Genomic DNA, 15,884 nt, shown 5'->3' with positions numbered 1-15,884 from the left:
ATATCAACTAAATTTTTTTCGTTTTGCGATCGTTTCACAATGCCCATCAAATTCTGCCGGTGAACCAAACTCGGAATGGGTTGCACCTGAGCTTTTTTTCCATTGTTTTGGTTTAAATTTAATCGCGCGACGACAGGAGCAATGAATAATGAATGTAAAGTCGAGGGAGTTGCATATGGGTAACTAACCGGGAAGTATATGTCCATTGTTGCATCAAAGCAACAAAACTAAGTACATGATGTTCGAGTGCTGGGCATATAGTATTTCGCGTATTTATGGTTCGATAGTTTAGTAAATAAGTCTTATAGTTGTATATCTATTTATAGTTTCACACATTAAATGGATGTACTTTCGAGGAGTAGATCCGCCAAATTTTAGAATTTAAGATGTTTTTTAAAGATGTATATTTCAGTTATAGTTGCCCCAGATGTTGTAAGGGAAATTTCGTAAAGCATAAATTTGAGAAGCATCGTGACATATAAAAAATCATTGAAGATAAAAATTAGTAAACAAAATCTTATTCAATTGTCTTAAATCATAAGCAACAGTTTCATGTGAGCTATTAAATCCTTCAAAGTGTCCATTGTCAGTGGCATATCACTGAAGTGATAATTCATTCAATTGTGGAGAAACTCTTGGAGGTCCTTGTGACCCAACTGAAATTGTGACCCAACTGAAATTTGATAATCCTCACCATATCGAAAAACTTCAGGTAACAAACCATTATAGCAATAATCACATGAGAAAATTTTGTGTAAAATCACTCAAATATTTTACACTTATTTATTGTTGAAGATTCATCTCAGTGCCAGTTTGTGGGTATAGCCAAGGATATGTACATAGAAACAGAGAGTGAGAGTGATAGTGTTAATTCTTTGAGGGACTTGCCTTGTGTTTATGTAGCTTTGATATCAATCTATTTGCATAATCAAATTAGTGAGTCTTCTCAACAAGGAAAAATATTACAAAAGATACTTTAGAGAGGTACTTGATTGAGATGCGCAAAAGCAATCCAAAAATTGTGATTGCTCATCCTTTTTGTTTGATGATTTTTTTTATGCTGATAGTATTCCATTGGTTGATTCGCATAGGACTCAAGAAACACAACAATACCTGGCTATTGGACCGAAGTAAATACAGAATATGAAGACAATCATTTGTGCATTAATGGGCACAAGTTTGTCTTGGACGAAGAAGTAGAGATAAATAACATATTTGAGCCATTTGTGAGTAAACAAATGATATGGATACTTTGCTATTGGACATCAAAAATAATTTTGTTTGTGGTTAAATTTTGTTCAAAATAGGAAACGGATGTTATTGAATCTTCTCTGACCTTAAATCGATCGATATTCCATTTGTACCTTTCAATGTACAGGGAGTATGGAATTCAGGAAGAATCATAAGCATATTAAGCTATCAAGTGCAAAAGGATAATTGTTCTAGAGACATGGCAATTTCCATTTTGGATTCCTTACAGGGATTCCCATCCTTCCAGTCTTGTGATTTGTTTGAGAAGCCCAATTGTGTATGGAATATAATTTTGGAGTTGGACAAGAAAATGATCCAAAAACGTGAATTTGAATTCTGTGGAGAAACATTGTTGGTTCATTAATCCCAGATGAAATGGAGGCATAATCACGTAGTGATCGTGTTGGAGGTTGCATTATTTCTCATGCTCCATCGAAAGACAATTTTTGAATGGTCAGCAAGAATGACTTCTTTAATTCAAGCTTATTTATAATCATTAATTTTGATTATGATTGTTTTCTTAAATTTTGATGTCATATTTTTCTCCTAACAAGTTCTTCCCAACCATCCTTTCTACATAAAGAAAACAACATTGTCAGAAGCTATATTATTCAATATAAGGTTAGGTGCTTAGTTGTCTAAAGAATATAGCTTATGTACAACTATACAATACATCTTTACTATTTGTTATGTGGGTTTTTTTCTTGCATTGCTATTATGATGTTCATACCACACCTTATTTTCAAGTAATGATTTTTATCTTTGGTAAATGTGCTTATGTGAACTTGGTAGTGTTTTATGCATCAAATTATATACATAGAAACAATCCAAAAATTGTGATCACTCATTCTTTTTGTTTGATGAATTTCTTTATGTTGATAGTCTAGAAAAACAATAGTTGATTATATGTTAGGAAGAATACTAGCCATCTTCATCTTTTGAGCTCCCCTATTCATTGGTTTGGGATGGTCTTTAATCCCTACAACCCTTTGCCTACCAACCTACGGTTATGTGCTGAAGAATAAAAAGTTGATTCCAAAAAGTGAACAAATAAAAGATTTTCAAAATAATTCAGACATTTTTCCTGCCATTCATGAAAACTGTATCTTGGAAAATTGTCTGAGCTCTAGCACTGATGAGAACTATCCATTTTCCTAGCAAACTGAACACTCATTAAAGGTAGATGATGCCCTTTATAGTTCTTCTTTTAATTTTTTTCATTTGTCCTCTTCACCAACTCCTAGTACTATAACTTCACCATTGTTTACTCCCTTTTCAAATGGTAATAAATGCATGAGTCTCTCAAGGAGTCAACCATTTACTTACTTTAGTAGTGGTGTATCTGATGATGTTTTCAACATTATCCCTGAAGCCAGTGGTTCAAGTCAAATTAATGGTGCTAATGATGATAAGGATCTCTCACGAATGCTTGAATTGCTAGGGGTGAGCCCTGTGCTGGAGGCAACAAGGCCAATATTTTGCATATAAAACATTAGCTTATAATTGTGGTGTTAGTCTAGTTATACCCGGAATTTCTTTTCACAATGTTTGGGAAGGAGATACCTTATCTAGTCACCAAAATCGGGGTTCTCAGTTTTGGTATGGTGAAAAATGGTATGGTTATGCTCTACAAAAAACATAATATAATTCTCAAATTTCAGGTTACCTTCTCATGTGATAGGAAAGATGTATTGTACAGTTGCACATAAGCTATATTCTTTAGACAATGAGCACCTAACCTTATATTGAATAATATAGCTTCTCACAATGTTGTTTTCTTTATGTAGAAATGATGGTTGGGAAGAACTTGTTAGGAGAAAAATATGACATCAAAATTTAAGAAAATAATCATAATCAAAATTAATGATTATAATTAAGCTTGAATTAAAGAAGTCATTCTTGATGACCATTCAAAAATTGTCTTTCGATGGAGCATGAGAAATAATGCAACCTCAAACACGATCAATACGTGATTATGCCTCCATTTCAACTGGGATTAATGAACCAACAATGTTTCTCCACATGAATTCAAATTCACGTTTTTGGATCATTTTCTTGTCCAACTCCAAAATTATATTCCATACAGAATTGGGCTTCTCAGACAAATCATGAGACTGGAAGGATGGGAATCCCTGTAAGGAATCCAAAATGGAAATTGCCATGTCCTAAAACAACTATCCTTTTGCACTTGATAGCTTGATATGCTTATGCTTCTTCCTGAATTCCATACTCCCTGAACGTTGAAAGGTACAAATGGAATATCGGTCGATTTAAGGTCAGAGAAGATGTAATAACATCCGTTTCCTATTTTGAACAAAATTTAACCACAAACAAAATTATTTTTGATGTCCAATAGCAAAGTATCCATATCATTTGTTTACTGAAAAATGGCTCAAAGATGTTATTTATCTCTACTTCTTCATCCAAGACAAACTTGTGCCCATTAATGCACAAATGATTGTCTTCATATTCTGTATTTACTTCCGTCCAGTAGCCAGGTATTGTTGTGTTTCTTGAGTCCTATGCCAATCAACCAATGGAATACTATCAGCATAAACAAAATCATCAAACAAAAAGGATGAGCAATCACAATTTTTGGATTGCTTTTGCGCATATCAATCAAGTACCTCTCTAATGTATCTTTTGTAATATTTTTCCTTGTTGAGAAGACTCACTAATTTGATTATGCAAATAGATTGATATCAGAGCTACATAAACACAAGGCAAGTCCCTCAAAGAATTAACACTATCACTCCCACTCTCTATTTCTATGTACATATCCTTGGCTATACCCACAAACTGGCACTGAGATGAATCTTCAACAATAAATAAGTGTAAAATATTTGAGTGATCTTTCCTTCTTATTAGCTAGGGTGGATTTGTTTTACCACCCAAATCATTTTTCTCAAGAGTTTCACCCTTAACACTCTAAAGTAACAAGAGATGTCCAAATCAATATGAGGAAATGATTATGCATGTCAAGAGTGAGTTTCAATCTCTCTTTTATCATCAAAATAATATGGGTATATACCATGGGTCTCTCTTTTATAAATTTTTTCTTCTGGAGTGATTATTCAGATAAAGGCATTGCAGTCTTGACTTTCTGAGATTGCTTGCCCTCAATCAATTGTAAAATAATATGCTACAAAATCTAATAGCTTTCCCACACACTACTCTTCAATTTCCTTTTTGTGACTTCCAAAATCTCCTCCAAGGATCAATAATCTAATCAATAACAATCCATAATCAAAGATTAACAAATCAAAATAATCTAATGAATAAGAATTTAAACTTATTCATATATTGAAAAATTTGATATCATCTACCTGTGTTATTACAGTTGAATAAACAACATTCATCGTCAACCAATTGTGCCAACAAAATTTTTATTGAATTCAACTATTTAAATCAACTCCTTAATGCATATGAAACAACATACTGGATCAAGCACCTATTTACCAGTCGATCCAAGTACTCGTACCCAAGATGCATTAAATAAGTTGTCTCTTCGCTGGTGAGCATGCCTTCCACGATCAAAATTTCCACCAGTGTCTTTGCATTAATTTTTGTATCCTTGGGAAAGGCAACACAATAGAGGAAACAAATCTTCAATTCATCAGACAAAACATTATAACTATACCTTAGTTTTGTATCAATCTTCCTTTCAAAATCTTGATCTGTATTGCCCATCAGAGTTAAAGCACAACGCCAGTCCTCTTCATTCTTTCTGGAAGCCATCGTTGCACCAACTACATTTACAACCAATGGCAAACCTTCACATTCCTTGGAAATTTGTCTGGAAATAGCTTCTATATTTCTATCAAGAGCAACCGAGTCATTTGTAAAATATTTTCTCTTGAACAACTCCCACGCTTCCTCTTTGAACATGGGCTTTATCTTTAAGGAGGACTGATTTCCCCCCATTGCTACAATCCCCTCTATGTTGTGAGTGGTGATCAATACTTTGTTGCTCTTATCATTTCCAAAGATGATCCCTACTTCATCAAAATCAATGTGCTCCCACACATCATCTAGAATGAGAAGAAATATTTTCTTCTCAAGAGATGTAGACAATGCCATCTTCCGCAAATCATTTTCGAAGCTTTCACTAATTTTCAAATCCAATGCCTTAGCAATGGAATTCTACAAGTTTCTAATCTTAAAATTATGAGAAACGATAACTTATATGACATTGTCAAAGATACCACTCACCTCCCTAAAATGGTTAAATATGAGTTGGAGGAGGGACGTTTTTCGAACCCCACCCATACCGCACACACCAACCACTAGATAAGTAGGTTGGGTAAGCCATTTCTGCAGTCGCGCCTGATCAAATTTCATATGGAAGCCAATGAATATGGTGACTAGGACAGGTTGATGAAGGATTGGCCTCGACTCAGACGCTATAGTAGGCACAATCTGCTCCACATCGATAATAATTTGAGGGTCATCTTTAAGCCGTTGAAAGTGGTCGTCGAATGTTGTCTTCCATTCTATACATTTTCTAGGAACCGAGACAACGCATCACTATGTCATGATGCCTCCATTTCATATGGGATTAATGAATCAACAATGTTTCTCCATGGGAATTCAAATCCCCATTTTTGGTGAGCATTCATTTTCTCGTTCAACTCTAGAATTATCATCGACAATATTATTTCTGCAATCTGAAGAGAACTCTTTTGCTGATGAAGACGCTTATGGGAGTTATATGGACTTTTAAATCCTTGAAAATACATGTTTTCAAATTGTGCCAACGTTTCGAATGAATTTTCAAATAGGTTAGTGATCGTAGGTGAAATCATGTTACCAAAAGCCATGATGGTGTGGGATGCAAAATCCGAGAAGTCCATATGAGGAAACCTTTCATCTGGGGGGATGAAGTTCACATTCAGAAAACTGACTCGGCTTTCAAATTTAGGATTTTCATACCAATTTTTTACTATTAGCCACATGGAAATCTAATCATGTTAGCTAGAGCCTTGACAACTAAGTATTTTCCTTCAACTAAGATGAAATATTCACTACATAATGGAAGCCTTCAGAATGCGGTGGACATATTTCAGAATGGAATATTTTCCTAATCAATGAAAAGCTTCAAAGGCATTTTGTCTATCAATCCAAATGAACCTATGGAGATGAAAAGGTGTGTATATTATACTTGTTTCAGTGGGTGGACGACTAGTCCTACATCTTCGGGGATATGGGAATTCCTTGGATCCGCCGAGTACTTCTCTTTGCAGCTCTAGATTGTTGTTAGGGTTCCAAATATCATTGTAAACATCATAATAATATATCGAATCGGATAGATTCATCTCTCCCATTCCATCTCCTCATAGCTCCACCATTTCTTGTTCTCTCAGTTTCTTCAGACTGGTTGGCATTAATTCGAGAAGATAGCTTTGAATACAAGAGTCACTCAAGATTGTCATTTTAAATCGACTTATACAGTATTATCATTAAAGTATTGATTAAGCTATAAAACTATTTATTAAATCAATACTGTACCAAACTACATACCTTGTTGGAGAAGAAAATGTGATCGCACTTAGTGGTTGTCTAAACAAAATTGGTGGAGGAAATTAAAACAAATCAACTAATGATTTACCTGGATCAACCTGGTCATTGCTGACCAATTGAAAATGCACTCCATTTCCCATCATCTTAGATACATCATCAACCGGAGTTGCAGTGTAATCCATAAAGTGGAAAAGAGATAGATTTTGCAATATCACTTCACCATTAATTGTTTGTTCGGTGCCCTGTCTTTTGCAAAAATATTTTTTATGTTGAAGGTAAAGCTTCTACACGGGGATCTTATTTGCTTCAAAACCATTTGTTTAAAATCATATGAGCCCAATAAATAAGTCGGTGTCAAAGGGAAAGAAAACCACTGAAGATGATGAAGGGCATCCCGAGCAGAAGTCAGTTGACAGTTAATTGTGGGATCTAACGACCTAGTCACAACTGTCACAATTGGCGCCATTCAAATCAAAGGGTGAGCACAACCCAATCATCTAACAAAATATCCAATGGCATAGATTATGACAAGAAGGTAGCTAGGGACTTCTTTTCAAAGGGGAACACATTATGGCGTAATTAATAAATAAAACAAATTTTTTTTGAGTTAATTTTATTTTAGTTTTGGAATAGAGTTTTAAAAATTATAAGTTTAAGTTGTTTAATTTGTAAAGTTGGAATGATGTGGTGTTTTTCAGAGTATTGAATCTATTTACTTATTCAAAAATGCATTTTCAATAACAAAAAATTACAATATCACCTAAAATTATATCATTGGATTTCCATGAAAAAAAAGCGTTTCATTTATTAATTAAATTAAACTAATGCACAAATATATATTTGACTAAAAAAATTGAATATATATATATATATATATATATATATATATAATTTTAAGATATTTGCTAGAGTGTACCATTACAATGCATATCTTTAGTTACACTTAAAAGTTATTTTTCATGTATTAGTTTAGAACAATATAGTTTGTAATGACAAATGTTAATTTATTTTTTAAATATGCTTCAAACATGGTATCTATTTATCTTCCACTATGCATATTAAATTATGGTATTATTGGGGAGCATGATGGAGAGTAGCTTTCATTTGAATTGGCAGATTAACGATCAACACACTTGGCATCTTGATCAAGGAATCACTCATACATGTAAGTTGATGATATTCTTCAAAACGAAATTTGCTTAGAGTAACAGTGTGAAGACCCCTTTGCTATGAATTATCATTGCACAAGTAACAACAATGACACCTTGACACTCTTAGTGAAGTATACAAAGAATATTTGAGAAGATGGTAAATTAGAGAAGGAATTGGTAATATGGCATAAAGTAGTTTTTTATTATTGCCTCTTTCTTAATTAGCAACCCTAGATTTTCTAGACTTCGGCTTACTTAGGTGCTAGAAAAGAAGACATGTTACTAAATTGTTTTATCATTTGGGTCTTTAAGAGTCCCTATTTCACATATTTAGTTCTTTTGTGGAGTGTTACTCCTTGCTTGTTTTCAAATATTTTCTACCTACTCGAGCTTTTTCTCTAAATCTGATATCATTTTAGCTCATGCTCATGGTATCCTCTATAATGAGAGACATCTTTCATTCCTGTACCTCCCCACTCTCTGGGAGGTCTCTTGGTTTATGTCGTTGTTATGGATTTTAGCTCTTCATCCTTTCACTTGTGGTTCATTTTTGCTCCACCCATATGGCTCTTGGCATTAAAGGTGTCCACCTTTTCCCATACTCAAGTGTGTCTATTCATAGCTGTGCCATTTGTCGATTTCTTTTAGCTTCTTCCCTTCCCCTGTTCCTCGATCCCATGTGTAAACACCCCTTCAAGTAGATAGTGATAACAAGGAATTTGGAAAACACCATGTTCGAGAGTTTAACAACATGCAAAATGGTTTGCAACGATCTTTGCGGATTTTTTTTTTTAAATTCACAGAGAAGTCAATAATGAAAAGTGGGAAGCAAGGGTGGAGTGAAGATTTCTTTTAGATGCTGCAAGTTGATGAAGATGTTGGCAGTCAAATACCTGAAATAGGGAATACTTTCACTAGATAGACCATATTTAGTTAGAATATAAACTTGTACCGGAAGATAAAAAATATCATGGAAAAATTGTTTGTGGAACAATCAGAAGCACAACATGAAATATTGCTTGATATTGATGATGTGCAATTGCAGCTAAAGAAACTCAATCAAAAACTCTCCATGCTAGTAAAGAAGGTAGCTAAATTGGAATTTTCCAACTCTAAGTTGGACACTAGGGTACTTAACACTATTGTGGTGAATTCTCCATCTACTTAAATGTTTACTCTTTTAATTTTTTTTTTCTATATTAGGAGCAACATTGTTGTTATCCAAGGAAATGTTAGAACTCAATTTCATAGTAATTTTTCATACTATATCAAACTCTCTTGTTTATATGACCATGTAATATTGTATGCACCATTTACATTGCCAAAGGAAACCCTTTTGTGCTACTACTCTAGTTTCCCAATGGCAAGTCAATGGTCATAGAAAGAATAATTTTTATTTTTACTATCAATTAATATAAATTTCTGCCTAACATTTCAAAAAAAAATATGATATCCATTTAACACTTTACAACCTTGCGCATTTGTAAAGTTTAAAGGCAAAAACATTATTTTTTTATTATTATTTTACTACTAATTCATGAATTTACCACTGTTAAGAATTATTGATTATATCTAGCCTGCCACATGGGAAACCAAACCGTAGACAAAATATATGCAATTCAATCATTATTTGAAGAAAATCTAAGGAAAATCACACCCAACAACCATAGATTTTAGCTGCCTCGTTGATAAAAAAAATTATGGATATACATTTGGGTTTGCATTCCTAATACAAACAATGTCTGACTATAAAAGAAAGTGTTTATCCCATAAGTGGGAATTCCAACCTTTAGAGTGAACACTAGAGAGACCAAAAATCAAAGTCAAGTAATCATACTAGTAGTAAAGAAAAACTTGTAATTCATGAAGACAAGGAGGTTTCCAGATTGATGGGGTGGTCAACACCCTTGCAATGTGGTGTCATCGCTAGGCACGGAGGAAATCCCATTTCAAGGTGGGACAAAGAAGCCTCCAAATCCATAATCAATAGCTTTAGCTTCTCCAACTTGTGCATGAGGTTGTCCTAGGATTCCTATAGATCAATTAGAACTTCCCCATAAGTAAATTAATGTAACACCCTCCTCCCACATTTATCGAAGCTAATCGGCCTACCAGAGTAAACATGTGATGAAGAGTTACTATGATATGATTCAACCTTCTAGATCACCTTAAGGAAGTGGGATCGACAAAACCAAAACCTTACTGACCTCCCTTAGGTGCTAAGGCAACCCCAAGGGTTGAAACCACCCTTCCAGGTGCCCAGACCCTGAGTTAAACCTTTGTTTTTGTGTCCTGGACCTCCAGACGTTGGCACAAAACTGTTGGAATTCGACTGTAACCCTCTAGTCGCATGCAAAAGCTTGAAAGGGAGCGAATGTAGTTTTTTTCAATCAGTTCTATTCCCACGACTACGAGATTTGAGGCACTTTTTTCTGGGCTAGTCTCCAGACCACTTCCCATAACTTAATGAAACTCTCAGAAATTATAAATGACACAGTAACAAAGCTTTCCATACAAAACTTAGACAAGAACTTGGCTTATCCAGGCCTAACCATGATAGATATTCCATCAAACACATGATGAACATGAAATATAAAGGTCATAATCACATATCTGAACATAGGGGGTCTCATACTTATCTAAGAATCGTCAAGAAGGTCTGATGCTCTCATATAATAGCTACATTATCATTTATTAGGTCGTACATTCATTAACCATTCATTTACTAAACAAAACATGATGAGAGATATAACCAAGTTTGTCATAAAACCATGCTTATAACCAACATATAACGAACAGATTAACAATGATAGAACAACCATTAAAATCACATAATAACCAAGAAAATTTTCTCATAAAACTAAAAAAGAAGATTCTTATTATTCATATACAAAACCCAACCAAGTTAGGTACCTCCACATACCACACGACCATACATTGGGCTGAACCAAATCTTTTTTTTCAGCCAATCACCCTCATGCCATATTCCAAGCATAAATGTGGGACTCACAACAAAACCAGTTAGGGCTCCCCAAGTTTTACCATGTATCCCACTATTACCGGTCAAGGGACTCTTAGGCACGAAAACCTCATCTATACAACCATGCTTTACCGTGTATCCCTCCATATACTAGTCAAAGGATTCCTAGACCCAAACAATAAACATACACTACTAGGCTTTACCGGAATCCCGCCATATACTGGTCAAGGGATCACTAGGCCCAAAACAAGCATGGATGCCTCTGGATCTCTCCACCTAAACCATGAGGAATTTTCCTGTCTCCACCCTAAGGATTTACTGGGTATCCTGTCATTCACTGGTCAAGGGATTCCTAGGCCTTTGGGAATTTTCTTGAGACCACCCCACTCAGTTTCAAAACCATCCAACAATCCATCTCAACCAAGTAAAAGAACCCCATCACACCATGGCTATCTGGAAATGGAAAGGCAAAGTCAAAAATCACACCTGGAAAAACCCATGCCAATGGTAACAAGAGAACCAAATACACACACGCATGTACCATTCATGCCAAACTAGATGGGAAATCATACATGCAACTCGATACCTGCAAGTAATCCCACTGTAGCAGCTTGATCCAACTCTCCCTTGCTTGATATTTGCTTTCCTTTGCCTTCCTTGCCCTTCCTTTGCTTTCCTTTCTTCAATGCTAGAGTTTTCCAAGAAATTCTCTAAGTGTGAGAGAGATAATGGAGAGAGAGATCCACCCAAAAACTGTCAAAAGGCCATGAACTGATCCTAGTGAAGCCTTTTTATCAATGAGACATCTATTTTCTTCAATTTCCATTATTTTCCTTCAATTTCCTCCTCACATGCAACCTGTGACCTTTCACCTTCATTTTCTCCTAATTTCCTTTTTCGTAAATAAAATGCTAATTAATGTCTCTTTCCTTTCCAAAGCCTTTGACATTGCCTTTGCCAATTTCCCCTTAGCCATAATAAACCAAATGAACACCCACTAGGATTTTTTTCCCAACATTCAACTTGGAATACGTGTCCCATGACCTCGACCTGATTTTTTCCTTTATTAATTGTATTGCATGGATTTTTAACTCAGGATTGTTACAGACCCCTCCCACTTGGGGGAACACCATCCTCGGTATTCAATGACACCTATGACCAACAAACCGCTGAAAACAAAACATACTTCCCATGGATCTCTATAACACATCTCGTTGCAGTATTTACAATGACCACTGCTGAAAACATGACAAACATATTGTTTACTGGAGCTTTATAACACAGCTCATTACGATATTTACAATAACAACCACATATGTACTCATACACATTTTTTTCAACCAACAAATAATCATACTATCTATGGAGCTTTATAAATCTATCTCGATACAATATTTACAATAATATACACATATACATATATGCACATTTTCTCCAACTAGCAAATAAAAAGATACGATGCCCCGTATCAGCAACAAGGGAATCCATAAGCTCACACCTCCACCCTCAAAAGTAGTACCAAGATTCACATATTTCCCAGGAAGTCCAGAATCCACTGCCAAATTCAAACATGCATCCAATGTCTAGCGCTACGATCTTGCGCCACTTGTCTTCTCAATGAATAGTTACCAGCTCATTGTTCCAGGGTGCACTCCCAATGTGCATTTGATTCTATCTGGCAATGCTAATGAAAAAAAAAAACCATCCTCGACCTTCCCTTCTTTGCTACGCAGTCCCTTGGGCAATCAGGTCACCCCCTTCTGTGTAGACACTCACCTTCCAAGTTCCTTAGTATCCACTATCCTGGGAGATCCATCCCTTAGCAAGGTTTCATCGCATCAGAAGGTCCAAGAACCAAGGCATATTCGTGCCTCAAAACCAACATATTGGTCATAGCATGCTCATGGAAATCAATGAACACTATTGGGTACTAGTTCCCCAAAATGGCATTGCTCCTCAAGTTCTTTACCAGCATATCATTTTCTGTTCCAATTCCTTTCACTGTTGCTGCTAATCCTACAGTCAGTTTCAACCACCCAAACCGGGAATTTTCATGCTTTCATGTACCAATCAAATAATTTCCATTAGATTCAAAACGAATTGAAATAAACTCAAATCATACCTCATTGGTGTCTCATCAATAAGTTATAGTTGTAATTATGTTCACTTCTTGTCACAACAATTTAAACTAGTAGTTTGATCAAATCATCATGAATAAACATATCACATCCTGTTAGCTCAAAACTCAACCATCATAAATCATAATCATAGATCACATGTAACCATCGTAAACCATAATCATAGATCACATGGATAATAAAAAATGAAATAAAACATTGATAATTATCCTTCCATCGGTCCTTTTCTTCTCCCTTTTTCCTTTGTCCTTTTCGTACACACACTGGATCAGTTGCCACACCCAACATGCACCCAATACTTCTCTTCTCTTCAATCATGTACACATGCACACAATGTACACCACAAGCATACAACCACACATAACATACAACACCACGTAGTACATGCATCTATACCCGACATACAACACATACACCTACACTCGGTATACAAAAAAACACATACACCTACACCCAGTGTACAACAGATCACATACACCAACACAACACATACACCTACACTTGGTGTGCAACACAACATATACATCTACACCCGGTGTACAACACATCAAATACACCTACACCTAGTGTACACCACAACACAATACATACACCTACACACGATGTACAACACAATACAAATATGTACACAGAGTACAACACAATGAATTCACATGCCACGATACCATGACTACACAATGCACATACATGGTACCATATATGCACAACACAACATGTACGACATGCCCACAATACCACATGTACACAACACATCATGTATGACATGCACACAATACAACATGTACACAATACCACTTGTACATAGCACTACTTGCACAATGTGTACACAACACCACATGTACACGACACCACTTTCACAACGTGTACACAACACCATATGTACACAACATGACCTGCACAAGTGTACAAAACATCACATGTACACAACATCACCTGTGAAATGTGTACACAACACCACGTGTACACAAGCACCACCTGCACAGAGTGTACACAACACCACTTGCACACAACACCACACACACACAACACCTAATGTACAACATGTACATAGCACCACATGTACAACATATACTCAGCACCATATATACACAACACCATATGTACAACATCTACATCGCACCACATGTACACAACACCGCATATACAACATGTACACAACACCATCTATACATAGCACTACATATATGACATGTACATAGCACCATCTGTACCTAGTACTGCATATGCAACATGCATACAACACTATATGAACACATTATCGCACATGTAACTAATGAGCACCAGTATTGCAGCAAGAATGTTGCAACTCCTGGGGCTACCAACTTTACTTGATCAACACGGGGTTTGTACAAACATGGAGGTGACAGTGTTGTATACACAAATAGATGCAATGGGTCCACTCTTTTGTCACTGCTGAGCTGGGCCATAGAATACTAGGGTTTCTCAAACCAACCTTCTATTGATTTAGAAGAAGTTTGATTACCAATTGAGGAAGGAGAATTTTACCCTAACTGAGAGAATTGAAATGCTACCTACTGTAGTAAAGAAAGATTGAAATATATGCTTAAAAAACACCACTCATCTAGCTATTTGTTAAGATACCTCACTTCAGAAGAATTCTAAGTTAACACATGTGAAACTTTAACTAACCTAAGCATGTAATATGATCTAATCAAACACTTAACTGTTGTGCATATGAATAAACATAACAACCTTTTCTTTTTGTCTTTTTGTGAAAACATCAATGCTAATTCTTCTTGATTGTATGGCAAGTGGGTTAGGTGTGGAGAGAGATGGTTATGATGGGTCAGATATCTTGGGAGGAAAGCAAGGGTCTTTTCCTAGCTTTCGTGATGCATTTCCCACAAATCGGCCTCAAAACAGGCCACTACAAGTCATCCTACAGGATGTCTACAAGATGTCCTAATTCACCTATAGGATCTCTTGTATTCCTACAAGAACAGGCCGAAAGCATAAGGAGTGATTTGGGTAGTGGTATAAGGGTTAGGGAAGGTGAGTGATGGAAGGAATAAAGCAAGGAAGTGGTTAGGAATCCCTCAGAACTCAAACCAAAGTTTGTATGATGGTTGGATTTGCTCAACAAGCATGGCAAGTTGTCCTTATGAAATGATAACTCAGATTATGGACTTAGTGGCTTTTGGTGATCATGGATGGCTGAGGTTGTTGATATGAGGTCATCTTGCACTACTTAAACTCTTGCAATATACACATCATTATTGGCATTTACCCATAAATCATGTCAAAGCAAGGAAGGTTTCCAACAACATAAGAAAACATAATTTCATCATTCATTTGCCTAGTTCATGCATGGAAATAATTGCAGCCTATTGTGAGCACACCATGAAATCTAATACAAAGCCTAAGATATAAGAAATGACAACTGCAATCTATCTTTGAAAACTGAAAGATGCTAACCTAATTAACAGAAAAACCCTAAATTTCATAAGAAACTAAAATTCTGTCTTTTTGGGCTGAATGAGAGTTCTCCCTCAAACCATGGTCCCTGAAGGGAGGAATGAGGCAAGATCCACTTGTTATCAGCCTTTTTGGTATTTCTTTATCTCTCTAAAGCTACTGTTAAATCTATGCACAAATGGAAGTAAACTAATCAAATTCACCAATACTTGTAATGTAATAATGCCAAAATCAATTCAACAAGTAATCTATGAAGTAATCATAAGCATACAAGTACAGTAAGATGAACCTCTGCTGCTAGGGTTGGGCCCTAACCCAAGATCTTCATCCCTTTGAGTCAACTCTGTGTTGGATCAAGGGAATGCTCATCTTCATTAACATATAAACAAAATACATAACAATGTTTTG

General features: G+C 35.7%; 1 protein-coding gene across 1 annotated transcript; it reads right to left on the bottom strand.

Moving 5' to 3' along the window:
* Window positions 1-4,659: 4,659 nt before the first annotated feature.
* Window positions 4,660-5,331, bottom strand: LOC149176411 (putative disease resistance protein At1g61310). Its single transcript, XM_089421459.1, has one exon. It carries the CDS (start codon window positions 5,329-5,331, stop codon window positions 4,660-4,662), a length of 672 nt encoding a protein of 223 aa, XP_089277585.1.
* Between the last annotated feature and the right edge of the window lie 10,553 nt (window positions 5,332-15,884).

The sequence above is a fragment of the Pinus tabuliformis genome, chromosome 4_1, assembly GCF_031772625.1.
Source record: "Pinus tabuliformis cultivar Carrire ecotype Pingquan chromosome 4_1, CPIR1, whole genome shotgun sequence".
Classification (NCBI taxonomy): domain Eukaryota; kingdom Viridiplantae; phylum Streptophyta; class Pinopsida; order Pinales; family Pinaceae; genus Pinus; species Pinus tabuliformis.
The sequence above is the reverse complement of the archived record's forward strand: the minus strand, read 5'-3'. Positions and strand labels throughout refer to the sequence as shown.

Coding starts and splice junctions, on each gene's coding strand:
- LOC149176411 (XM_089421459.1), bottom strand. CDS start 5,331: ATGGCATTGTCTACATCTCTTGAGAAGAAAATATTTCTTCTCATTCTA.